The following is a 26,008-nucleotide window of genomic DNA, read 5'->3' as shown; positions in this document are numbered from 1 at the left end:
GTCTATATCACCCAGTAATCTACCATACTCGTAGCCCTAAGCCGTCACCAATGTTCTAGGACACAACTACAGACTCTTAAGCTCAATATTTGCACCAATAACAATTTTCTCCACGGGAAAAATGACAAGAATAACAAAGACCCAAAACTCGACATTCAATCAGTGAAAAGGAAGTTTAACAGAGCATATCAAGTCGGGTAAATCTTATCCCAACGCCTCTCGGCACGTGAAATTTACATGTTACGATTGTCACAAATATATTAATTTTCTCTCCCACAGAATAATCGCATCTCTCTACTATCATGTCAGAGAATTATTAGGAGATACGATCAAATACAATGCGAAAGACAACTAGGAAAACTCTCTTCTTGTTTGGACAACCCATCGAGCACTCCGTCTCTCCTGTATTTCACAATACACTTTTTAAATCATTAAAGCTTCCGTGGAGATATATCAGGCTAGATTCTCAAGATGCCGAAGATCTGGCATGGTTCATGCGAAACGCCGATTTCGTTGGGGCAGCTGTTACAATGCCGAACAAGACACGAGTCATTCCATACCTTGATACGCTGACGGAAGATGCGCGAAGAATAGGGTGCGTCAACACGATATACACCAGGGAGGTTACCAGCAATAGGGAAGGAGGACACTCGCTGGTGGGGACAAATACAGATTGGCTTGGGATCAAGAACGCTCTATGGAGTCACGACCCGGGATTGGTTCATCTTCTCCAAGAACGTCCCGCGGTAGTAATTGGTGGTGGTGCTACGTCTCGGTCAGCGATTTATGCGCTGACAGAGGGTTTCGGTGTCAAAGAGGTGTTTTTAGTGAATCGCGACGCAGAGGAAGTGGAGGTGATGATCAAGGATTTGAAGAAACGCGGTATGCGAGAGGCTCTTACCCACCTTGAAACAATGGAAGACGTGTCTAAAAGGTTGCATGTCTGCCCGGCTGTGATTATTAGCGCTGTGCCTGATATGGGTCCACAGACACCCTTGGAACAGTTGGCGCGGAAGATCGCTTTGACGTTGATTCAGATGCAAGATACAGATAGCGGGATCACACCAGGTGCTCTCTTAGAAATGGCTTATACGCCAAGCCCGTGGACACAACTGGCAAAGGCAGCATCGGCTGCGGGTTGGAAGATTATCACTGGTATCGATGTGATGGAACTGCAGGCTATTGAACAAGCCGCTCTTTGGACCGGTGTGAATATAGAGACACTGCCCTATGAAGAGGCAAGGAATGCTATGAGATCCGCAATTTTAGCTCGGGGTAAGTGCAAGATATGATTACACTAGCCATTTTGAACGGTGCTTAGTAGCGGGTTTATCTTCACCCGGGCTGTGAGGGGAACATTATCTTGATGTGTTGTATCAATTGTTATATATCTTCTGAGATTTCTTGATACATTTTTTTCTATTTCATTTCCAAGTTATATAAATAATAAGAGCAATGAGAGATCTACATTCCTTACCATCTGGGTGGCGGCCAGACCATGCCACACGCAACAACGGCCCTGATTACTTGGCTCATGAACGATACAAACTCCGTGAACTGGCCGAGGGATGGCCAATGTATCGGTCTGTACTACCAATTAATCATAATGCCTTTCAACCAATAAGACAATATACGGAGCTAACATACCAATTTAGTGATGCTTGCGAGTGGGAGAACTTAGAATCGATCTTCCATCCGGATGCCTACATTTACACGACTTGGACTGGACGGATGTACTATCGAGACTTTATTACTGCATCGCAGAAGGGCATGGACAACGGTGCATTCATTATGCACCGAGTCCATGGTTCAACTACAGATATTGAACCAACCGCAAACAGGGCAGTCACGAAAATGAAGGCAACCATAACGCAACGATTCACGCTTGATGGGTGCGAAGTAGATGCCGAATCTGATTGTCGATTTTGTTTCTTTTGGGAAAAGAATAAGAATGCGCATGAAGGTGAAGGTGAATGGCGAGCCCGGTATGTCCGACATTGGTACGAGAAGGACAAACTGATTCCGGTGGACCCGAGGAAGATCCCGAATATTGACGACGAAAAGCTGGAAAAATTCCCCTGTGGGTATCGATATTTGGCTTATTGCCAGGAGGCGACCATGGGGGTTAAGGTATTGTTAGACATGCCTGGTCATCGTAGAGAGGGGCATAATATCAATGGGCAGAAGCATGATCTTCTATATTGGCTATGTAAGCAGTGGTTGGATGGGCAAAACGTCGACGTTTGAGCATGTAGAATATACACGCGACTACATCCATATCTGATATGTTTTCGTTGGAGTTTAAATCAGTATTAATCACCTTGCCTACACACCTCCTTATTGCTACTAGATCCCCGAGGTCATTCTTCAGACACAGAAACAAAACACGGTCTTACAACACCACTAACAACACTAATGAGCAAGAAAATTCTCTTATTTACTAGGTCAAAACTAAGTAACGAGGATAATATCTTGCCCGCAGGTAACATTACCCGAAGGGTATAAACTTATCCTGCTACTTGTAATCCCAGAATAACAACTCCTCTTCCAACTTCCCAGGGTAACAACCCATTACATACCTTATAATGGGCTCTTCATAAATAAGAAGTAGTATTTCAGTGTTTCCTTTGAGATAATTATCGATAAACCTGACTATCATGCCTAACCGACCCGCAATATCGTCCATGTCCCTAGGCCGGGCTTGGGCTGGCCATTCTATGGACGAGAAGATTGCCCAAGCCGCCGCCCATGGTTTTGAAGGATTGGAAGTGTTTTTTGAAGATATCGAATATCTTGCACGAGCGCTATCCGGGGCTGATCCGAGTGTTCCGTCCATTTTTCGATACCAATTGGAAGCAGCGAGGCAAATCCGCGGGCTCTGTGATCAACATGGACTAGAAGTAGTTTGCTTACAACCATTTATGTTCTACGGTGGATTGAAAGATCGGACGGAACACCAGAAATGCCTTGACAAGCTCAGAGAGTGGTTTCAACTACTCAAGGTCCTAGGGACGGACCTGATTCAGGTCCCCACCAATTTCCTGCCCGCTGACGAGATTGCGTCCGACACCGACGCCCTAGTCAAGGATATGAGACAAATAGCCGATATGGGACTGGCTGAATCACCGCATGTACGGTTTGCATTTGAGAATGTCGCCTGGGGTACATACATCGACACATGGGAGGGGGTCTGGGAGGTTGTGAAGAGAGTTGACCGGCCGAATTTAGGTCTCTGTTTGGATACTTTCAATATTCTTGGTCGAATTTGGGCGGACCCTGCATCTCCGACTGGAAAACTCGCTGATGCGGATGATGTGCTCACAAACTCCCTCGAACGTCTAAAACAAAATGTCCCTCGTGAAAAAGTGTTCTATGTACAGGTGGTAGATGCAGAACGTCTAGAACTGCCGATGAATGATCGACATCCTTTGTGGGTTGAAAAACAGCCGCCTAGGATGACCTGGAGTCGCAATTGCCGATTGTTTGTATTCGAGAATGATCGAGGTGGCTATATGCCTGTCGTAGATCTAGCAAAGGTCATTTTCCACGACATAGGATTCCAAGGATGGGTGTCGATGGAACTATTTTCACGGTCCATGGCGTCTGCAGAACGAAATGTCCCTGTGAGCCATGCAGACAGAGCGTCAGTAGCTTGGAGGAAACTTAAAGAAAAGCTGAGCTTATAGCAGTAGACAGTCACCTACTTCAGTGGTTTCCTGCAGTTTGACTTGCTGGGAATTGGTGATACATAAGTCCAGTACAGAAGAGTTGGGGAGAGGCAAATTGAGGCCGCTAAGGTAGGACTAAATGCTAGCCTAGCACAGGGCTAAAGATAGGTTTTAACGGAGAGACTCTTAAAATCGAGCCAGAATTGAATTGTATCAAGACATAAAGTCAAGGCTAAGATCTAAGTCTGGGAAGAGGTGCAAAACTGCCTGACAACAAAATACTTTAATGTACGGCCAGGCGCCAATTAAATCCGAAACCTGAGGAAACTGGGTTTACGAGGGGAATTGAAAGAAGCGATCGCATAAAAGTGAGATGCATGGTAAGAATAAGACCAGACATAGCGCTCAGGGAGCATTCTCACAGTGTTTGGTGAGTGCTCAACACTGATCAATGATTGATTAAATATTGATCATATAATAGAACATTAAAAATAGTGATGGGCTTCGACTGGACAGTGGCTGCTAACGCACATATGTATAGTATACACGAAGTTATAGTTTGGTGCCCACGACCGAGCCACCGTCAACCGTGATCGTAGCCCCCGTCACATACGACCCAGCCCGGCTGCTCAGGAAGAGACACGCGCCAGCCACGTCTTCCGGTGTGCCAATCCGGTTGAGGGGGATGCCTGATTTGATAACCTCCTCCATATCGCGCAATGTCGCTGCCATCATCTTACTCCGGAACGGACCGCACGCGAGCGTGTTCGACCTGAACAACAAAATATTAGTCAAATCTTTATTATGGCTAAGCTGATACGGAAAAGGAAAACTAACGTGATGTTCCTCTTCCCCAGATGACTCGCCAGCACCCGACTAAGATGATGCAGCCCAGCTTTAGATGCAGAGTATGCAAAGGTTTCCAAAACAGGCACCCGCAGTCCATCCACCGATCCAATATTGATAATCCGGGATGGATCACCTTCGCTAGCACCCTTTTCGAGCAAGGGGGTCAGGAGTTTCGTGAGGTCAAAGACTCGGTGGAGGTTCAGTGTCAGGACGCGTGTCCATGCCGCAGATGGGTATTCGTCGTAGGGAGCACCCCAGTTCGATCCGGAGTTGTTCACGAGGACGTGGAGTTCTAGAGTGAGAGTAAGAGAGCTGCCTTTTGCATGGAACTTGAACTGAAGAGAAAATTACTCACTGCTCTCGCGCTTTCCAAGCTCCTCGGCGAGTCTTTTGATGTCTTCCTCCTTGTAGAAATCGGCGGGAATGGCATGCGCAGTACCCTTGCCCAAGGCGTTCAGATCGTTGACGGCCTGTTCGCATGCCTTGGCGTCGCGAGACGAGATGTAAACTGTAGCTCCATTGATTATGTATCCTTCGGAAATCATCCGACCAATGCCTTTTGCCCCGCCGGTCACCAGGACGACTTTGCCCTACAGAGTAGATGTCAGATTCATGACGCAGGTTAGATTTAGATGGAAGAACCAACTTTGACATTGAAGAGGTTTTGGATATCCATGATCAGAAAAATTATGTATTGAAAACGAAAAGAGCTTCGAGATGGTCTCAAAAGTAAAGCAAACACGGCAAGACGATCAGAAAGTCCATATATGACAACTCTTCTTTGTCTTGCGCTTCTTGCCAGCGCGAAGCAAACAAGCCAAATTGGCCTACCCAGATAGCCGTAAATATGCCGAGGCCCAGAGGGAAAGACGGCTATTCCTATTTGGGACTGTACTTAGGGCTCATTTCTTAGGGCTGCGCGGGCGGGACCGCTCCCCGCGATCAACAGTTTTCTGCAGCTGGCACTGTCACGCCAAGCTCCAAGATAACAGACGGCAGGACATGGTGGAAATAACTCAATAGTCGAAAATCTCTCGGCACGATGGAGGAACTACAGGCACGACATCGCAAAGAGCAACGCGAACTGCAGGCTCGAATCACGCAAAAGAAAAAGAACGCCACCAAGAAAACACGCAAAGGCGTCAATGATGAATGTGACAAGCTCCAGCAAGAATTGAACCAGAAGCAGAACCTTGAGATCTCACAATTAAATGGTGATGATGTTTCTGCGACAGCCGACAGCTTAGATCATCTCGACTTAAATGACGAGGCAAATCAGCAGAGCACTACAGAATCTGCACCTCCAGCATCTGACGCTGTTCCTAAACTAGATTTACCTACAGGAGAACCAGGGAACAGAGGGAAGAAGCCAAATCGTCAAAAAGCACGACTCGCAAGGCGAGAGGCAGAAAGAGTAGCGCAGGCGGAGATCGCCGCCGAAGAGGCTGCAAAGCAGACCGACCATCGCGGGAACGAAAAAGAGGTTATGGATGCAGCGTTTTCACGAATTGGCTTGAAGGAGATCGAAATCACTCCAGATGGTCATTGCCTTTATTCAGCGATTGCCTGCCAGTTGAATGATTTAGGGCTCGGCTTGAAGCCTGACCCTAGTCGCATCGTGTTACAGCCTGCTACGGTCTCGCGGATCGATACCGTAGCGTCTCCTAGACACGATGGCTATCGAGCAGTGAGGGCAGTCACGGCAGATTATATAAAAGAACACCAAGACGACTTTGTCCCATTCATGGAGGAACCGCTGGATGAATACGTCAAGAAGATCAGGCTCACTGCCGAATGGGGTGGGCAGCTAGAACTACAGGCAATTGCAAGAGCTTATGGGGTGGAGATTAATGTTCTGCAAGGTGACGGTAGGATCGAAAAGATTGAAGGTGCTGGAGATGATGCAGACTTGGAACAACAAAAAAGGCAAATATGGCTGGCATATTATAGGCATACATACGGGTTGGGAGAACATTACAATGCGCTAGTTCAAAAAGCAGCGTGATAGGGAAGTCGCATATATCATAACGACATTGCAGGGACATCCATGCTTTATTCTGTCGAATGGATATCTATCAATCAACATCTCAATTTTGTCGACGCCATAAAGAGATCCTTTCGGTTATCTCTCCAGTCTTTTCATCCTTGCCAGCTTTATGCGTTCGCTCTGGTTTCCAGTGTATGACTCGCTCGAGTCCCAAAGGACTGACTTCTCTCAATGGGTCGAATTTTACATCACCGTTTGCATGGTATGGAATTTCCTCTCCCGGATGGCTCAAATGTGACATATAAGCCCACGACGATACTCCAAATGGAGGCCCTCCCAATGATGGATCTCTGGTTGTCGGCCACTCAAGACAGATCAAATTCCCAGTCGGCGGTGGTGCAAGGAGCTGGCGGTGTCTCAAAGCCCATTTGGGCCGTAAATAAGGTTGGAGAGCACAAAAGAACTGCAACAATTAGATGCATTGGTGTAGCGAAAAGCATTCGGAGCAGAGGTACATACTGTGTAGTCATATATCAAGTCAAAAGAATTTTGCTCCAACTCCAGCTTCGTCAACCAGTCGTCCTTGAAGAAATCACCCTGGACAAAAACCACATTTCCTTGTCCAACGGCAGGGTCTTTGGTCCCGTATTCATCCCTATTCTTCGCTGCCTCTTTGTTGGCGGTCTCCACCGCAGCCTCACTATAGTCCAGTCCGTAGGCATCATATCCAAAACTGGCCAGCAGCAGTACATCATAGCCCGTACCGCAGCCTGGGACCAATGCTTTCTTCCTGGATTTCTGGCCATCGGAACCTTCGATTATAGGACTCCCAACGAACCCTTTCTTCTGAATCAGAAAATCCTCCAGCGCAGGACTGTGCCCACCTCGATCCCACCCTAGTCTTTCGCCTTCGGCTCTGTTGTCCCACAAGCTAGCCCATCCTTCTACATAGTTCTCCCCCTGGAACTTGGCCATATGGTCGCGTAAGGTATTGGATGGTGGTCCAGCCATGATGAGCGTTGAGGTCGGATTTATGTAGGTGACAAGAGGAAAGAAGGTGGGAGCTGCGTATCAAAGGACGATGTGGACCATCCCCACTTTCGTCTTTCTCTCCCCACACCGACCTTTCCATTCTTTCCTCCGTCTACAAACGAGCAAATTCATTGCGATCTATTGTTCATGGGATGTTTGTTGGTTGTTCTAAATGTAACTAAACTAGTTTTCAACAATAAGGGGGCCATTTCTCCGACAGACCTTCCATTGGCTGATACTATGTGGCATATCAGCCTCAGCCTCAGTCTCAGCCAAATGATTGAGAGCTATATTAGCCGGCATCAATTGATATCGTTATCGTTATCGTCATTGCCAGCTTTTTCGGAGCATCAATGGGCACGGTCTATAATCTATTTCGTTGCAGATCTAAAAGATATGCGACTCCAGAGTTGCTTCCAAACCTGGTATCTGCTAAATCCTACCTTCTCGACACGGCTAACCCAAGGCTGAGTCTCAATCCTGCACAGCTGGCCATAGCTCCAGAAGGCAGAGACATAAATCACCGGCGTGCTGCATCATGGAGCTCCCACTAGTGCGTCGATCGCCAGGACAAAGTAGGATGATCGTCCACAGATGCTCTCAAGATGAAACACTCCTCGACAGCGACATCCGTCTGGGCGATCCGCTTACGGCAGTCGTGTCACCACCTCTACTGATGATGTCCAACAATACTAGCATGAAGCCATTCGCGATGCTGTACAACCTTCCGAATACGGCAAGGCGTACCCAGGGTCCTGACCAATCCGCGCTTGTCGGCATCTCGGCACAGGGAACGACAGCCATGATTGGCCATCCAGCGCATAGTATTGCAAATTTGCCAATCGAAGAATTTCTCCGCCTTGAAATGTTTGGTCTGGCAAAAGAGGTACTTTGGGGTTGTTGGGCGGAGACCTGTAAGCTGTTCAAGCGGCAACTGAGAGGCTGAAGCCCAGATAACAGATCAATAAGCCAGATAAGTTGGAGGCTAGGTTGAAACACACTGCGCAACTTAGAGCCTATGGAGTAGTTATGGACATGATCGCCGTCACAGCAGATCCGTAGCTCCATACTAACCATACATCTAATGACCTCTACTGGTCAACAGCTCGGCGCCTAGCCCAATCAATTCTGGCTTCGAATATGATGTCTTGTCCCAGACTGATTTGTGCCTGTGTCTGCGTGTGGGGTGCTGCACTTTTCTCAAAGGCATTATTATTAGGGCCAGCTTCTTATCTTACTGCTTTTATTTTCTTTCCTTTTCTTTCCCTTCTCATGTATCCTTTTACAACCCCCTTACGGTACATTCCTCACGACTTTAGTTTACCAAATTCTACCGTTCAGCCTTTAAATACGGTTATTCTTCCTCTGGACCCTGGGGTTAATCGCAGATACTACGCACCACTGACCTGAACCTCTGTGTCCAAATTTCTCTAATGATCAAAAGAAATACCTTTTAACTACAGAAAGAACGTTTTTGGGGACATTATCTCACAATAAAAAAGTGCGAGTGCTCGTGGCGAAGTTCTCGGAAAATTATCCGATTACCGAGAATGGACTCGACCGTAGCCGAAAAGACAGCAGTGACGAGCGAACTAAGCAAACAAGACCATGATACCAACACCGTATCCCCCCGAATCTCTCAGGAATCAGTGCAACATGAAATCTCCGGCGACGAGGATCACTCAGACGCGTCGACTGTCGCCGAAGAGCCCGCCAACACTGACATTGAAAATGCACAGCATGTGATTCGACAAGTAACAACAGACATCGGGCCTCCAGTGCCCATCCCGAGATTGAAACGTCGAGGCCTCTTCGCTCAATTGGCCGTTCTCCCCGAAGTAGAAAACCCAAAGACGTATCCGCGACGAACGAAATGGTTCCTGACCATCGTCGTGGCCCTGGCTGCCGCCGCTGCTCCAATAGGAACGTCCATCTTCTTACCTTCTTTGCATCAAGTAACCACTGATTTGCATACTACTGCGACCATTGCCAATCTATCTATTGCTCTATATCTCCTCGCCATGTCCATTTTCCCTCTTTGGTGGTCGTCGTTCAGTGAGGCGTTTGGACGTCGTTCTATCTACATCGCGTCGTTTGCTTTATTTACTTTGTTTAACGTGCTATGCGCTATTTCGAATAATATTGCCATGCTCATCGTCATGCGTTTATTAGCTGGTGGAGCAGCAGTAAGCCATCCCTTCCCTGCGCAAGCCGTATACAACTCAATCACTAATGAAATAATCCTAGGCATCTGTTCAAGCCGTAGGCGCGGGCTCCATTGCAGACCTCTGGGAGGTCCGAGAGCGAGGTCGCGCAATGAGCTACTTTTACGTCGGTCCTCTATGCGGGCCATTATTTGCACCTATAATCGGCGGCCTACTCGCCAACCGCTGGGGATGGAGAAGCACGATGTGGTTCAGCATGATTTTTGGAGGAGTCATCTTCGTCCTGATCCTCTTCGCTCTCCCAGAGACATTAGAATCGAGACAAAATATTCTTAGAGAAGCCGAGCAAACAACTGCATCACTAGACAGGACAACAAGCAGAGTCTCCTCCACCGTGGTCCGCGGGACAGCCAAGTGGCTGAAGATATTGAAAATGATCTTCCTCGATCCATTGGCCATAATTTTGTATCTGCGATACTTCCCCATTGCCCTAACTATATACTACGCTGCTATCACCTTTGGTTCGTTGTATATACTCAACATCAGCGTTCAGCAAACCTTTGAAGCCGCGCCTTATAACTTTTCCACCCTCATTGTCGGCCTGCTGTACATCCCCAATTCTCTAGGATATATGATCACGGCTCTCTTCGGCGGCAAATGGAGTGACACCATCATGCACCGCGAAGCCGTCAAAGCCGGTAGATATGATGAAAAGGGACGACCGATCTATCTCCCCGAGGACCGAATGAAGGAGAACGCCTGGCTGGGCTGCCTGCTGTATCCCGTAGCTTTGATTGTTTACGGATGGACGGCCCAGAAAGGCGTGCACTGGATTGTACCGGTATGTAATCTCACCAGGAAAAATATATATATATAACAAACAAACATATCAATCTAATAATATATTATTACAGATGATAGCAAACTTCGGTTTCGGAATCGGCAGCATGCTCATATTCGCCGTCTCAACGACAATGCTCACTGAATTCCTTCCGAAAAAGTCCTCATCGGGTGTGGCGCTGAATAACTTCGTCCGCAATATATTCTCGTGCGTGGGCACAATCGTAACCTCGCCGATTATTCGTGGGATTGGGAATGGTTGGTTGTTTACAATTATAGGGTTGGTTGCCTTGGTGTCCGGGTTGGCGGTCTTGTCGACGATGAAGAAGTTTGGGCCGAGATGGAGAGAGAAGCCGATTGATCATTGAGTAATGCATATAACTTAGTCATGCAGCGTATGGATTTTATAAATATTTATAGCATTATTTTATCACATTCGTTTAATCGTTTTATGGTTTGTTTGGATCGGTCTTTGTAGGAGCCGTGCGGGCATGACTCAAGTACTCAGTCAATGACTACAGACGTATTTGATACAAGCAGGAAAGTCACTGTCAAACAGAGTCAATGGAACATTTGAAATCGATCAGTTCAGCTATACAAAATATCCCACAATCCGAATAGTATACATCATGTGCCATGTCATCAATTGATATGTTTCATACACTTCATCAAATTGCAATAGCAATCGCAATCGCAATCCAAACAAAGCGCCATCAATGCATACTTCAGTCTAACAAAAATGCAGGTACACGTGAAACTACATAGACAAACATAAAAGGTCCAACGAATAATAAAAATATGGGCAACTTAAAACACAGTTTCATCTGAACGAAACCACTACTCAGAAAACTGAAATCGATTTCATCAAACTCTTCAGTCGTGATGGGGGAGGCGGCGGTGGTTCTTCATCTTTGTGACGCCGGTGGCGACGAGGCACTTCGACTGTACGCTCGCGATCGCGCTCCCGCTCACGTACCTCACGCTCTCGTTCTCGTTCACTCCTACGACGATCATCGTGGCGTCGAGCTCGTGGATCTGGCTCCTCCTCTTTCCGGCGTTCATGTCGCCGTTTCTCCCGTCGCTCCGATTGTCCCTCTCCAGACCCACTAGATCGTCTCTCTTCCTGTGAATGACGGATACGCCCAGGATGATTGACAGAGGACTTTCGCCTCGACTCAGGCGGTGTTGAAGTAGAAGGAACAGCCTTTGTGGTATCGATCGCAAGCAATGGTCCGTTCGTGTTGGACTCGCCTGAAGTCAATGAATCAATCACTACTCTAGTCAAGGATTCGGAATCAGACTTGGGCAAACTCCCAGCCACCGAGCCATGCACCATTTGACGGAGTGATTCGGATTCTGACCTGGGAGATCCGTCTTGTCTCCGGCGTTGACCGTGGCTTCCGGAGTGGTCTGATGAATGTCGCTGAGACTTGCTGTTCTTGCTATTCTTGCTGTCTTTGCTGTCTCGCCGTTGCGCGCGTCTAGCTTTTTCTTTCTCGGCGGCATGTTTCGCCCTCGCGGCTTCTTCCTCGCGTCTCTGCTTCTCAGCCGCTCGTTCAGCTTTCATTTTGGCGTCTTTCCGTTGCTTTAATTCCTGCTGTCGGCGGGCTTCGGCAAGTGCCATAGCCCATCGGTTTTTCAGTATCCCACTATCACCTTTGGGGCGTTCCAGATGACCGCGAGGCATTTCCATAGACCCTTTAGATGGAATTCTATCGCGAGTCCAGCCCGATGTGCGGCGTCGTCTTCTTCGTGACGATCTTCCCTCGACGGCCACATCTCCATCGTCTTGCGCGTCATCCATAACTGCACAGTCGTGAGGATCAATTTGTTCCGGTTCGTATTCCGGGGCTGGTTCAGCTGCCTGTTCCTCAGCAGCATCTTCAACAGCCTTTGAGACAACCTCTTCAGCGGGTGGCTCAGTTGCTGGTTCTTGCTCAGTAGCTACCTCCGTGGTAGGAGCTTCTTCGACGGGGGAAGGAACATCTTCAGGCTCAGCTGCTTTTTCGGTGGGCGAATCCTCCACCTCCGCTTCTTCAGGAGCGGTGTCGTTAACATTCTCTGCTGGGGCTTCTTCTGCCACTGGTTCCTGTTCAGGCTCAACTTCGACCTGTTCTTCGGGTTGTATATCTGCGGCTGGAGACTCTTCAGGAGCAGGTTCCGGTTCTTTCTCTGGTGGTGCTTCCTCCACTACAGGTTCTGGTTCTGGCTCTTCTTCAACCTGTACATCTGCAGCTGTAACAACTGGGGTTTCTACAGGACCGGGGTCAGCATCATTTTCTGCTGGGTCTTCCTCTGCCGGCATCTCGGTATTTGGGGAGGCTTCAGGCTCGGCTGCTTTTTCTGCCTGCACATCTGTAGCTGTAGCTTCCTCAGCCGCAGGCTCTTCGACAGGTTCTTCCTTATCAATGGGTTCCTCAGCGGCAGCTTCTGTGCTAGGTGCTTCCGATGCTGGTTCTTCCTTTCCAGCACCATCCTCTGCTGCATCCTCATCCGCTGTGGCCTCTACAATCTCTTTCACGGCATCTTCGGGTTCCGCAGGAATTTCTGCATTGCCTGGCTCCTCGGCTGCCTCATCCGCTGGGGGTTCAACGCGGCCTGTCTCTTCGGCTGAGGCGTTGGTTTCTTCTGCTGGAGAATCGTCTGCAGCGACTGCTTCTCCATCGCCGGAAGATTGCGCTGGATCATCAGTATCAGGTATTGACTGTGAGGGTGCTTCTTCCTGAATTGCTTGTGTTTCTTCTAGCAAATCTGCGGGTTCATCTCTCGTCTTCAAATCAGTACCTTCATCCACTACTTCTTTCGCTGTTTCAGCGGTGCATGCTGGATCTACTCTATCGGAATCGTCTTTAGCATCCTCTTCAGCACTTTCGTTCGAGGCTTCCTCTTCCGCCGGGGCATTTTCTTCCGGCTCTGGCTGCTGAGCTTCAACTTTCTCGGGCTCCTCGACAGCAGGTTCTGCCGTTTCGAAATTCTCCTCATCGTTCCAGTTTTCATCTGCGTCAAATTGGGACTGTTGATCTGCAGCCGCTGCCCCTTCCGACTTGGCTTCCTCGGCATCCTCTTCCGCTTGTTTTGCTTCGGCTTCCTTTTCAGCCTCTACTTTGTCTTTCTCTGCAGAAGAAGGGTCGATATCGGGGAAGTTGTCATCATCTGAGAATATTAGTAGGAGTTTATGTAAACTGGATGATAAGCTTCTCGTACCATTGTCACCTTCTTTACCCACTTCGGCTTTCTCGGATGATGTATGCGATGCTACTTCTATATCGCCAACATCGTCATCCTGCCAATCGTCAAGAATATCATCAGCCACTTCTTCAGCAGGAGCTTCTACAGGTGGTTCAGCAGCTAGCTCTTGGTTACTGATTTCCTCCGTTGCTTCTGGAATTTCGTCCGTCGAGGGTTCTGCAGCTGGGGATTCATCTGTAGGTTCTTCCGCTGGAGATTCCGCAGAATTTTCGGCGGGGGTATCTGCCGGTGGATCTGAATGCGCTTGTTCTTCAACGGAGGCTTCTTCCAATTCCTCTTCGGGTGGTGCATCTTGCGATACTTCTACAGGAGGGTCTGCAGTCGGTTTCTCTTCTTCAACAGGTTCGGCCGGTGTGATTTCGTATGCTTGTTCTTCCTCTTTTGGTGCCTCCTCCGCAGGAACTTCGACAGGGGGGTCTTCTATCGGCTTCTCATCTGATACAGCTTCGGAGACTTCTTCCTTCGCTTCGGTATCCGGTTTTACTTCAACGTCGACCATGGGTTGTTCCTCTGCGGGTGCCTCTGCGGGTGCCTCTGCGGGTGCTTCTGCAGGCGTTTCTTCAGCAGGTGGCGTTTCTTCAGGCTCTGGCGCCGCAGACTCCCTCTTTTTACCCTTCTTATTATTTTTCTTCTTTCCTTTCTTGGACGCAGCATCTGCCTTCGCTTCCGATGCTTTAGCCGAAGAGCCAGCTTTCGGCGTGGGGTCAGCTTCCGATTCCTTATTTTGCGACGTCTTTTCCTCGTTTGGTATCACGAAAACCCCCTTGTTCTTCTTACCCTTCTTGTCTTTCTTGCCTTTTTTACCGACACCCTTCCAGCTGTCGTCTTTGGAGTTATCCTCAGTCTTTGCTGGGGTTTCTTCGGCAGTAGGTGGTGGTGCAGCATCTGAACTTTCGTCTTTTTCCGTTGAGGGCTCTTCTTTTGGAGATTCTTCTGGATTATCGGCGTGTTCTGTTGGTGTTTCTACTGCTGCCTCATCTTGAGGGGGGAATCTTCTGGTGCTGGCGCATCCCCAGCCGGTGCGTCTGCCGCTGCGGCTTCTTCATTCTGAGTTTCTTCTGTCGGATTTTCTTCCGCAGGAGTGTCTGTTGCTGGGGATTCTTCTGCTTTAGTATCATCTGCTACCGCTTCTGCCGCTGAAGCGTCTGTTGGAGGATCTTCTGTATGAGTTTCTGCTGCAGCCTCTTCTATCCCCGGTTCCTCTACTGAAGTAGCTTCAGTTGACGAATCTCCCGCTGGTGAATCCTCTGTCGATGTATCCGCAGCCGCAGGCGCCTCTTCTGGTGGCGCTTCTGCAGGAACGGCTTCTTCTGATGGGGATGCATCTTCGGCGAGTGGTTCGTCCTCGGCTGGAGAATCGGCAGCATCGTCAGCCGCGACATTCTCGTCTACAGCCTCATCTTGCTTTCCAGCATCCTCGCTAGAATTTCCAGAGTCGTTTGGCTCTGGGGTTGGTTCTGAGATACTCTCTTGGTTCTCGCCGTCGGCGGCTTTTGGTTCAAGATCAATAGCCGAGTCTGGGGCTTCTGTCTCAGCTGCTTTATCTGCAGAGTCCTGGTCTGTAATCACCTCGTTAGCAAGAGAACCAGCCGTATTTGGGACTATAGTATTTGACTTACTCTCAGGTTCGGGCGAAGGGGACTCTTCGGCAGGGGCAGCCGGGGTCTCCTCGGCGACCGACTCAGGGTTCGCCTTTTCCGGATCGGTGTCAGTAATTTCTTTATTATTGGGCTCTGCCGGTAAAGTAACGATGGGCTTAGGGACAATAGGATGATATGTAAAGCCCAGGGTTTGACGATCATACGTTTGATAACGATGCTCGTCAAACCTCTGATACTGGAATTGAGGGATTTGTGCGTACTTCATGGGCGCCATCTGTCGGATTGGCTTTGGGGTTTTCTTCAAATGAAAAGGGGCTGAAGTTATTCTTCTTTTTATTCTTCTTCTTGGCCATGCTCGTGAGGACCACGAATCACTGGCGATTGGTTGGGAGGAAGGGGGGTGATGGTGTGTGGCAAGGGGATAGGGTCAAATAGATTGAGGGATGTTGCAGGGATCACACGGAGTAATGATGTTTATTTGATAATTAACAAATAAGTACTGACTACAGTAATAAGAATGTGTAAGGTTGATATATCCGACGACGTGGTGTCGCCTTGTAGGAACAGCCGACGGGACCGACAGGCAAGTTGCTGTGATTGCCCATTTTTCTCTGGTCTACCCAAATTGCAAAACCCCCTTAAACAAAGGGTGCGACTGATCCGCGAAATACACGCTTGATTTGGGCCCGATTTTGCATATGCGTTACCATTGGGGCCACGTCTTTGGGTCCACGATCCTCATCAAGACATGACAATGCACGGAAGCACCCATAACGTGAGGGGGTACTTTTTTTTTCGCTCCGGCAAAGGCGCTTTGTCACCTGATGGGTCGCATCACGGCGTGGGGACCAACAGTCCATCGTTCTGGTAGAAGCATGGTTTCACTAGAATCACTACTCCTGCAGGCGTGGATGGTCGTGTTTAACGGGTTAATATCCACCCAAGTTGACATGGCAACGGACAGGACGACCACATTGGCAACTGGCTAGCTAACTCATATGGGATTCCATCTTAGACTGAAATAGATTCATCTCCCAAAATTGCCATGCGCATATGTAGCGAGAGTCATCTTGCTGTGTCATCTCATGACAGCGGCTTCAGCGGATGGTGTTGCGTGGAGTATTATTATTGTCACGTTTGTGCCCAACGGCTGGTCAATAGCGCGCATGCAGGAAGATAAACGACGAGATCCGACAAGCTGGTCAGATACCTTGGTACTACTAACTCACAGGAATCGTGCCAGGTGAGTGGCTTGTCAAAGTGAAGCGAAACCTCATGCAAGAAGACCCCACCGAATTTCGGTCCATGTGTTGGCTTGATGCCCAGTTTGGGACCGACACGGTTCCGTCTTCGACAGGATAACTGGACAGGCAGAGATGATCAGACAGACCCCATTCGGGCATGAGTATGGAATATAACAGAGAGTAAAAGAACAGGCCAGTTGTTATTCACGTTGCAATGACTTGGACGGTGCAAGAAGGGTTGACTACGGGAGAAAGATGAAGGAAGCTGCCTTTTCCTTCCCAGAACGGCTAAGCCCATCAGGCGCAACGGGCCGCGCCATGCAGGGCTAGTATGCTGCTCTGGCAGGCTCTGATTGGCCAATTCCTTGTAGATACTGTGCACACATGGACGCACCATGATTCTTGTCTCCCCTGAGCAATAGTGCAAGCAGACAGGACCAGGTGTATTCCGAATAACTAGAAATGATACCTCTCTCTCAATATACCGCATGCGTGGCCAATGGTTTACTGCATTGCAAGGTATTGCGTGTCTATGCCATTTCGTCTAAAGTTCCCCCAAGCATTTGTTGTGAGTTCAATATTTAGTTTTTTCCATATCTTGAACCAGTCTACTCGACATGAAGCATCCAATGACGAAATTCATGCAGGAGGTGCATGCTTCAGATAACAGCTTCTTCGAGCCCCTCCTGTGCCCTTATCAGATGGCATGGAACATTAGTGTGAAATATTATACTAATAACTTGATCTATTCCGTAGGCGGTGAAAAAGCTACATGTAAATATCAATTGGTATATTTACATGTAGGTATAGGATGAGTGCTGGTTAGACTGTTGCTGAAGTAGATGGCTGGCTATTCTTTCGAAAATCGGGGAGATTGGTCAAATCGCGATCTGCCGCGTATAAATTCCATTCAACATGCAATTGCATGCACAAAGCCCCAGTAGGAACCACCAGGAAAAGCAAGGGCGCGAGCAAACAAAGAAAACAAATGATCAAGAGCTACAGCGGAATGGCCATGCCATCACCCCTGAGGTCGCTTCCAGCGCTGTAGATCAATTTCCCCTCATCCCGATGCACTCTGATCAACTGCCCACGTCCAAACATACCCCGCTCATGCCCCTTCAATACTTGAACTTTATGTCCCAGCTGACGCAGGCCAGATACTGTCGCCTCGCTGATGCCATCCTCTACATAAACCACACGGTCCAATACCTTTCCTGCCTCAGGCATACCCGCCCCAATGCAGATGCGGGGTGAGTCAAGTGCCGCCTGGGGGTCGTAGCCAAAGGCCAACATATTCAAGAGAACCTGTACATGACCTTGCGGTTGCATGAAACCACCCATTACACCATACACGGAATGCAGCGACCCATCCAGGTTAGTAATCATCGCAGGGATTATCGTGTGATATGGACGCTTCCCCGGGGCCAATGCATTGGGATGGCCTTGTACGAGTGAGAAATTGGAACCTCGGTTCTGCAACGTGAAGCCACATCGAGCTGGAATTATACCAGTGCCAAACCCAGCATAGTTGCTGTTGATGAACGAAATGCCATTGCCATCCTTGTCCGTGACGGCAAAGTAGACAGTGTCACAATGGTTATGAGCAGGACTTCCATGGTCCAGGATATCCGATGCCTTGTTGGGGTTGAATAGCTTCGCACGTTCAGCCAAATAAGGGCGAGAAATTAATTCCTTAGTAGGCACTTTCTCGACATCAGGGTCTGTCACCCACCAGCTAGCGTCGGCAAACGCGATTCGTAGACTCTCAATGACGGCGTGAAGGTATTCGGCCGAATTATGCTGCTCAGGTGTGAAGTGAGGGATCTGGCCTGAGCGCTCGAGTTCTTCTAAAATACCCAATGCCATCAAAGCTACAATTCCCTGACCATTCGGGGGATGTTCCCATACTTCCACGCCATCTTGGGGGTTAGCATGGCCCTGTTTCTTACCCACACCTTGCCCACTGAACACCAGTGAGATCGCGTCTACTTCTTGACTTCCGATTTCGGCATGCCTTTTCAAGTCATCCAGAGTAAGATACCCTCCTAGATCTCCAACGACCTTGACCAGCTCTTGCGCAATGCGACCTTCGTAGAAGCCCTTCTTCCCTTCCGCGGCTAATGTCCTGAATGTTCGCCCTAGTGTGGGGTTTTTCATTATTTCTCCCGGCAAGGGCGCTCTCACTCCATCCTTTGCAGACGGATCATTTTTGAGCATCTCTCTGAAATTGGGAGATGCATTGCGCACCTGCCTTTCGCCGGCTTGCCACTAGTACACATCAATTATGATCACCCAGTTTATCATGGTCGAACAACCTACAAAATGCGATGCCAGCTCGGAAACAGGGAAACCTTCTTCTGCCAGTTCAATAGCAGGTGATAAGATCTGCTCTAGTGATAGCTTTCCACTACCGAACTTCTCAATAGTGTCCACCCATCCTGCCGCCGCGCCAGGCGTTGTCACTGCTAGGGCACTTGTCAAGGGTATGCTTCCAGCTTCATCGGGAGACAGCTTCAAGTCTCTGCGAACGTCTTCCAACGCGACTTTTGCTGCATAACGACCAGAGCCATTCATGGCACTAATCTTCTTCGTCTCACCGTTGTAAAAGAGACAAAACATATCCCCTCCAATACCCGTTGAGGTCGGCTCGGTGACATTTAAAACGGCAGCTATAGCCACTGAATCAGCTTACACCATAGAACCATTGAAGGGATAAGGTTGTGCGTACCAACTGCTACAGCAGCGTCCTAAGTATGCCATGATAGTCAGCTCATGCAAAAGGTTGGTGGTTATTAATGTCATACCGCTGCATTTCCTCCTTCTATTAAGATCCTTTGGCCAGCTGCAGCAGCCAAAGGCTGAGTGCAAGCTACAATGCCATTGGTACTGTGGACAGTACTCCTTCTGCTCGGAAAGTTAATGAAGCTCTGGTCCGGCCTCGGATATATGGCGTTGGCCTGGAGAGTCATTTCGAAAATCCCGCTAGTTGAGAATGGTCTTGCTATGGAATAAAATCGAGTAGAGTCTCAAATCATTAAGCATAGAGCCCCTTAGCACACACATCCCACAGTACACACTATCCCAAGCAAAACAGGCTGCCCCTCATTTCCGTCCGACGTCGGGCGGATGGCCGTCCCGATAAGTTAGTGGTCGGAAGATCACCGACCACGATGGTAGGACAAGTCGTCTGGGAGTAAGGATTGGCGTGGATAGGTAAATACAAGCAGAAATTGCATCTGCAACGTTATTAAAGCTGTAAACGTCTTCGTCGCCTTCACATTCTCTTGCCAGGTTTAATCATGTCGTGGCTGCCATATTAAAGGTAAATGGCGGTGCCGGCCTGAGGCATTAACGGCACCCCGCACCAGTATGCTTGGCCAGACCGGAATGCCCTCTTTCCGAATCACGATCAAGCATCGTCTGCTTTCCATGTCTCTCGATTATCAATATCATCTCCCTCAGCCGAGCGCTTTTTGGTTCATATGAGTCGTTTGATCTTCTCTCACTTATCGTCCCTGGGACAGCATGGTGGTCTTCGTCGACTACGAGGAGGATTCGTACGATGACGCACATCACCATCGCCCGAAGGATGTAGGAGCCGTGCTTCACTCCTACATCCAGCCAGGCAAGAATACCGTCAAGAATACCGTCAAGAATACAGTCAAGAATACCGTTGTTTCGGCCGTGGCCACCAAGTATACCGACACAATCAACCCGGCTCGTGATTCTGCAGAGCATGTCGTCGAGTCGCAGTCGGGAACCCCCAATCTAAACGCTTTTGGTCGTTGTTTGAGTTGCTATCCGTATGCTGTCGATATCTTCTAATATCCAGATCTAAGCTAACTTTCTCTAGTGTCGTTAGGGAACTCGCTCGGTACTTAGACTTGAACAGCCTCGACGCGCTCTCCAGAACATGCCTGCAATACAGAGCCAATCTAATGCCATTCCGTGACCAACTCATCAAGCGCACCTTACGTTGTGATAACGAGTACATACAAACGCTGAACGAGCTTTTGGCAAAGGGGACTGCGATTCCAGAAAGCCTTAAACATGTTATCCAGCTGATAAACCAAGACGGTCTGGAGGCCGGAAGACTTACGAGTGGCAGGGTGGGAAAATGTGCTCGCGACATGGTAGGCGAGTGTCGGAGATGTTCCAGGGTGACTTGCAGGGTAAGCACTAAATCATACTGCTGATATTACTATGCTAATTGTTCAGAACTGTACAATTAAGCCTCCCAGCGCTGTGATGCTGAGAAATCGACTCCGTCGTCTTTGCACTGTTTGTTGTACAGCACCATTGAAATATCACCTTTCTCCGGAACATCGTCTTTCGTCGGGCAATCATCCTTCGACGGAAACTTGGAACCCACAATCAAATCATGGTTTAGATAATGGAGATATTGACGATACCGCATTCACATATCCAGCATTTGTGCGCAGCCCATGTCAGTGCGAAAATGCGGTTTGGTTATGTCAGGCTTGCGGCCACTCACTACGCAACGACGATAGGACCTATCGACGAGTATGGACGTGGCGTACTCGCTATAGCACGTATCTTGGTGTTGGTCTAGGTACTGGGATTGGAGAGGGTTGCCAGGGCGTGAAATGCGGGAAAGGCAAAGACTGTCTGGCTGCGCAGGTGATTGAAGTGGAAGTCGACTGCGAGGCAAATGACTCGACAGTGTCCATTCCAAATCATCACAATCACAGCCATGGGCAAACCACCAGTAACGAGGGAGACTCCTCTTCCAGCCATCAACACGACGATTCGCCGGGGTACCTCCGACAAGAAATCGTCGGCATCGGTGGTGTGGTCAAGCAGAAGTTTAAGAAAAGGGTGACAATCGGCGCATGCGTGGAGGAGCATGAAGACGAGCGCGAAAGCGGCAAATACCTGCACCGCGAAGAAGACGGTCAAGACAGGAGCTGGTGTGGGTGGTGTTGGAGGGTTGTTCCCAGTCGGAAAGACTGCCAAGTATGATTCGTATTCCAACCCGAATAAATATCTTTACCTAGACACATTGTATCGATATCGATATCGGTCATAGGATATATATCAATCAACCCTGCCCTTCGCCTAACACCAATAAAAGAACCACTGAAAATCAATGAGAGTAATATACAGTATATACGGCGCATGCTTCCATAAATCATGGCACCTTATCACAACCCTAACCGCCTTCTTTTCAAACATATACCCAACATCGTACTCAACCTGCTCTGCGCCATCACCTTCATCATTGTGAAACGGGTCATTCATATCCTACAATTGACAAGTTAACACTGACCGAATGATCTCCCGTCCAAACAACTAAGCCCATGGCCAGGAATATATCAATGGTAGACAGATTGATGACGATATTACGCCCATGTTCCTTGATTTAACGTTCTGTTCTGGCGAAAGCGTCGTTTTGTAGTGCGGAGTAATGTACATATATAACAAAACACAAATTCGAGTTGACGAGGTTGTGCGCTGAGAATAAGAGTTTCTTTCTTCGAGGCATTTTATACATATCATTTAATGAACTTTCCGTTTGTCAAATGATTGGATTATGGAGTTGGTGAAGCTAATAATATCATGTCTAGTAGCAGATCATAGAATTAATATGATAATTAAGAAATATAATTCGATATTCTCAACTCTGCTGATTTCACTTATGACTATGTGGACAGCTAGGTAACACAGCTCTACATCTATGAGTAATCTCTGATATAAAATAATTATAATTATATATGCTTTGGTGATTTTTATGATTCTAATATTCCTGTCATCAGGAATTTTGAAGGCTTGACAAATCTTATGCTGGCATCTAGCACTTGAGATAATATATTTTTATATTCAATGTTACGTACATCAATTAGTACGATCAGCTGGCATTTCAATGTGAATATATTCCAAATAATTGATGTCAATATTGACAACCATTACATCCACTCAACAATCAAGAGCACGACTTCCTCCACCTAAAAATTGAGCATCAAATGATGATCACGACAATCCGAACCCGACGATCCCGCATCAACCAAGAAAGTCTAAATCCACTATAAATAAACCCAGACATGAATCGCAGCAATTCGTATTACATTATTATTTTCTGTTCCATTATTATTAAATATGTTATAGACCACGCAAGCTCACGAGAGCCATCGCGCCCACGTGCATTGCAACCATCGCTGCCATTGCTGACAGCTGCGACGGCACACTATTCATCTACTCCACTCGCATTAACTGGAGCAACATACTGACTCGCTTAGTAAACAATAAATCCAAATTTATTGATCATGATCATGAGGTGATTATGATTGAGTCAAACCTACGGAGCAATAGTGCTATACCTATACTTAGCACACCCCGTTTCGTATATTTCTCCAAACTCATTTAATAGTAGCCGATGCAGGGCTACGTTTCAGCCTCGTAGTAGTGGCTGAGGTGATCTGAAACTTGTGGCACGCAGTCCCGGATGCATGTAGCGGGTGAGTGTTGGACTTGGTATTAATATTAATAACTGAGTGAATATGAAGTAATCTTAGTCAATACTAATATCCATGCCCGGCGTACTGTACGTAAATGGTTGCCGAGTATGGATAGTGATACGAACTGTACGACTTTGGTGATTAATATTACGTGAGGCGAATGCCTGCACATACAGCTACAGGGATGCATTCTTCTATGACGAAAGCAATCAAGAAAGGATTGCCGAATCTCGATTCTCGAGGCTTGAGAGGCGACAGCCGAGAATTCATTTCCAGCCGATTTGACTGATAGATAGCACAGTAGATTACTAGATACGTGGTAGATACGTCTATGTCGACATCGCGGCGGGCCCTGACGAAAGTGGGCTCGATATTGATAACAGTATTATTGAGCCGAGGAAGAAGAAGAATGGAAAGAAAGAACATTTCTCGAAGACTACTGCTTCCTGATCTGCCACACACACCAACCCCCCCGACACGGGACGGTGGCAGGTACAGTACGAGAGAGGCCCTGGCGATCAATCGCTCGATACAGGCTTATCGCGCTAGTCAGTATGTACCTCGTAGTCGTACGAGGCGAGGACGATCGCGTGAATAGTTCGGCGGCTAGTCAATTATGCAGGAGTCTGAGTCCATATACCATTCTGGACTAATGGAGTGAGTGTGGTGTAGTGTAAGACCAGGGCGGGGTGGTGGTGTGATTGATGGTGGGGGAATGTAAGCGTGGCGTCGACTCGGTGCTGGGCTAAGGGATCAGCCAACCGTCGTTGTTGGCTGATCACTTTGGCGTGAAGGTTGCTCACCTTGCATTGAACAGTCTGATTTCTAAAAGCAGGGAGAGAAGGCCATGGCGGAAGGATTCAGGGCTTCTTGGTATACATTGTGTAACATGTATGGGTGGGTGTATGGATGGATGAGGGATGGATGGATCAATTCGGAATGTGGTCCTGGTCACATGGCACAGAAGCCTTCTGGAATGTTTCCAAAAATGGCGATTGCGAGCTTGTCGGCTGCATGATGGCAGAGCGTAGCCAATCAGGGGTAGTTCGAGGCGCCCGTGGAAGTCGCAAATATGGGAAGTCGTCATATATTACCATACAGTACCGGTTTATATTACAGAGCCCAGGCTTGGATACGCGATTAAACTTATCGTTATCTGCTTCCTGCGCTACAAGTCTTCGTTAGACTTTACAATTTAGTAGACTTTAGTAGACCTAAATGAAGATGATCGACCACTACTTACCAACAGTTACATCGCAACATGTCTGTCGCGACTCGTCAGATAGAAATATGTTCAATTAACGCCAGAATATCATGTTGAACGGCTTCTGCTGTCTAGACGCTGACACCGAAGGAAGGAAGTAAGCAGATCAACCTGGAAGATCATCTCGATCTGAAACCGCGATATCTGTTCTGCATACACCCTCCCGGCAGCGGCCAATAACGAGCGTCGCGGCGCTGGTAGAGCCATACTGGGATAACGGGCGGTGGAATGTGGATAGATGGTTCGCATGAATACATCCAACAGTCCCCAAACTTTGATTCCCGCCTATTTCTCCATTGTCTGATCACCAGACAGTGTAAGTGTGGCACACTAGACTACATGTACGATCCACTCGAGACTTGTAAGTTATATAGTGTATACTTGTATTATTGTTATTGTATCAAAGTTGCATGTACGAGCCTGTGGCGAGCGGCATTGGCGGCTGGCCACGTGTAGGGCGTTCAGCATCCAAAACGTGGTCTCTTTAACTTCTATTCTAAATATGAGTACGAGTACACAAAATTGGGCATCTCAAGTCCTTGTTCAATCGAGCGCTCAATGACCCAGGATGATCAAGCAGCGCAGCACGTGGAGCCATTGGCGGATTTAGACCGGCGGTCACCACCGAGTTTCAGCGTCTATAATAATCTATCAAGTAATAATAAATAGCCTTCATTAGTTGTACTATACTACCACTTGACAGTGTACGTGGTGTGCAGACCATTCTTGTCACCATCAATTGATGTTCGCCGTCATTGTCGAGCATGTATTCTGACATCATTGTGAATATATATGTAAAATCATGAAATGTACAGATTCCTTAGTCGTTTCTTAGCTAGGCGCTCTCTTCTACATGTTTCCTCATCCTATCAACTGATATCACCTGCGAGACGATCAAAGCAGATGCATGCAGCGCCGACAACGTCATTGTTTGCGTCCTCAGTCCGAAACAGCGACTGAATTATCCTATCTGTATGCTGTGATAGTGCTTGAGTGTTGGTTTCTGATGCTTCGTGTTAGCTGTGATGTAATGGATCAACGCCAAACTAGCGCTGGCTGGACCACGGCGAATTCTGACTGGCTGGTGGCGGAACAGTCGGCGATAAATCACAGGAACCTTGCAAGCCACGTTCCCCTCTCTTCTGCCTTGTCTTTTTTGCTTTCTGGTTATTATTATGACTATGGTCGTGCTATTGACCGTGATGAAGGTGGTGATTATGTTTGATGATGATGATGATTGGTACCAGTCGAGATCGGCAGTCTGATCGCACCAAACCTAATTCCATCTGATAGAATTCATCAAAAGGCGGTAATGTGACGGTACAGTCACATCGCATTGGAGGCGCAAAGCCGGTGGCGCCCAATCATCTACCCGCAAATTATGGAGTGACTCGTGGAAGTGACTGGATGAGTTGAATTAATCGATAAGGACCGTGTTGGCGAGACGAAATGGCGATGGTAAAGGCTATTAAGTCCGCTTCGGTCCCCGTATCAGACGTTCGTTAAACTTTCGGCACAGCACGTAATGCGTTAACCGAGCAATTGACTCTGGGGATCGACGGCAGAGTTGCCAGGAACTAGCACGCGAGTCAACCAGACCTTCATGTCCAGCATTATTGCCGGGATGGTG

At 48.0% G+C, this 26,008-nt stretch overlaps 12 protein-coding genes across 12 annotated transcripts; 7 read left to right on the top strand and 5 right to left on the bottom strand.

Moving 5' to 3' along the window:
• Positions 1–101: 101 nt before the first annotated feature.
• Positions 102–1,360, top strand: BGW36DRAFT_108100 (uncharacterized protein). Its single transcript, XM_046209211.1, has 2 exons — positions 102–197; positions 280–1,360. Exon 2 carries the CDS (start codon positions 339–341, stop codon positions 1,290–1,292), a length of 954 nt encoding a protein of 317 aa, XP_046075275.1. The 5' UTR covers positions 102–197; positions 280–338; the 3' UTR covers positions 1,293–1,360.
• A 95-nt stretch (positions 1,361–1,455) lies between these two features.
• Positions 1,456–2,247, top strand: BGW36DRAFT_424195 (uncharacterized protein; the record flags this gene model as incomplete). The annotated part of the gene is made up of 2 exons (XM_046219929.1): positions 1,456–1,583; positions 1,656–2,247. The coding sequence occupies 2 exons, from the start codon at positions 1,456–1,458 to the stop codon at positions 2,245–2,247; spliced, it is 720 nt and encodes a 239-aa protein (XP_046075274.1).
• A 410-nt stretch (positions 2,248–2,657) lies between these two features.
• On the top strand, positions 2,658–3,686 carry BGW36DRAFT_445521 (4-hydroxyphenylpyruvate dioxygenase; the record flags this gene model as incomplete). Its single annotated transcript, XM_046221678.1, has 1 exon — positions 2,658–3,686. The coding sequence occupies one exon, from the start codon at positions 2,658–2,660 to the stop codon at positions 3,684–3,686; it is 1,029 nt and encodes a 342-aa protein (XP_046075273.1).
• Positions 3,687–3,841: 155 nt separating this feature from the next.
• Positions 3,842–5,318, bottom strand: BGW36DRAFT_336199 (uncharacterized protein). Its single transcript, XM_046212959.1, has 4 exons — positions 5,164–5,318; positions 4,873–5,107; positions 4,506–4,809; positions 3,842–4,440 (listed from the first exon to the last, which is right to left on the bottom strand). Exons 1-4 carry the CDS (start codon positions 5,191–5,193, stop codon positions 4,221–4,223), a joined length of 789 nt encoding a protein of 262 aa, XP_046075272.1. The 5' UTR covers positions 5,194–5,318; the 3' UTR covers positions 3,842–4,220.
• Positions 5,319–5,559: 241 nt separating this feature from the next.
• On the top strand, positions 5,560–6,522 carry BGW36DRAFT_394677 (OTU-like cysteine protease; the record flags this gene model as incomplete). Its single annotated transcript, XM_046217943.1, has 1 exon — positions 5,560–6,522. The coding sequence occupies one exon, from the start codon at positions 5,560–5,562 to the stop codon at positions 6,520–6,522; it is 963 nt and encodes a 320-aa protein (XP_046075271.1).
• Positions 6,523–6,604: 82 nt separating this feature from the next.
• Positions 6,605–7,515, bottom strand: BGW36DRAFT_424191 (putative thiol methyltransferase; the record flags this gene model as incomplete). The annotated part of the gene is made up of 2 exons (XM_046219928.1): positions 6,605–6,967; positions 7,024–7,515. 2 exons carry the CDS (start codon positions 7,513–7,515, stop codon positions 6,605–6,607), a joined length of 855 nt encoding a protein of 284 aa, XP_046075270.1.
• A 451-nt stretch (positions 7,516–7,966) lies between these two features.
• Positions 7,967–8,850, bottom strand: BGW36DRAFT_445519 (uncharacterized protein). The gene has a single exon (XM_046221677.1). It carries the CDS (start codon positions 8,611–8,613, stop codon positions 8,137–8,139), a length of 477 nt encoding a protein of 158 aa, XP_046075269.1. The 5' UTR covers positions 8,614–8,850; the 3' UTR covers positions 7,967–8,136.
• A 236-nt stretch (positions 8,851–9,086) lies between these two features.
• BGW36DRAFT_290858 (putative MFS multidrug resistance transporter) lies at positions 9,087–10,909 on the top strand (the record flags this gene model as incomplete). Its single annotated transcript, XM_046210798.1, has 3 exons — positions 9,087–9,722; positions 9,784–10,542; positions 10,616–10,909. 3 exons carry the CDS (start codon positions 9,087–9,089, stop codon positions 10,907–10,909), a joined length of 1,689 nt encoding a protein of 562 aa, XP_046075268.1.
• Positions 10,910–14,521: 3,612 nt separating this feature from the next.
• On the bottom strand, positions 14,522–15,882 carry BGW36DRAFT_108009 (uncharacterized protein). Its single transcript, XM_046209210.1, has 2 exons — positions 15,410–15,882; positions 14,522–15,349 (listed from the first exon to the last, which is right to left on the bottom strand). Exons 1-2 carry the CDS (start codon positions 15,663–15,665, stop codon positions 14,754–14,756), a joined length of 852 nt encoding a protein of 283 aa, XP_046075267.1. The 5' UTR covers positions 15,666–15,882; the 3' UTR covers positions 14,522–14,753.
• A 1,752-nt stretch (positions 15,883–17,634) lies between these two features.
• Positions 17,635–19,607, bottom strand: BGW36DRAFT_290836 (gamma-glutamyltranspeptidase; the record flags this gene model as incomplete). The annotated part of the gene is made up of 4 exons (XM_046210794.1): positions 17,635–18,906; positions 18,958–19,307; positions 19,367–19,385; positions 19,443–19,607. The coding sequence occupies 4 exons, from the start codon at positions 19,605–19,607 to the stop codon at positions 17,635–17,637; spliced, it is 1,806 nt and encodes a 601-aa protein (XP_046075266.1).
• A 556-nt stretch (positions 19,608–20,163) lies between these two features.
• On the top strand, positions 20,164–21,621 carry BGW36DRAFT_356034 (uncharacterized protein; the record flags this gene model as incomplete). Its single annotated transcript, XM_046213715.1, has 3 exons — positions 20,164–20,441; positions 20,492–20,810; positions 20,857–21,621. 3 exons carry the CDS (start codon positions 20,164–20,166, stop codon positions 21,619–21,621), a joined length of 1,362 nt encoding a protein of 453 aa, XP_046075265.1.
• A 1,793-nt stretch (positions 21,622–23,414) lies between these two features.
• Positions 23,415–23,971, top strand: BGW36DRAFT_371786 (uncharacterized protein; the record flags this gene model as incomplete). Its single annotated transcript, XM_046215408.1, has 1 exon — positions 23,415–23,971. A coding segment is annotated over exon 1 (263 nt), but the record flags the coding sequence as incomplete, so codon positions are not given.
• Between the last annotated feature and the right edge of the window lie 2,037 nt (positions 23,972–26,008).

Source organism: Talaromyces proteolyticus, assembly GCF_021365285.1.
Source record: "Talaromyces proteolyticus strain PMI_201 chromosome Unknown BGW36scaffold_3, whole genome shotgun sequence".
Taxonomy (NCBI): Eukaryota; Fungi; Ascomycota; class Eurotiomycetes; order Eurotiales; family Trichocomaceae; genus Talaromyces; species Talaromyces proteolyticus.
This window is presented reverse-complemented; position numbering and strand designations above follow the sequence as displayed.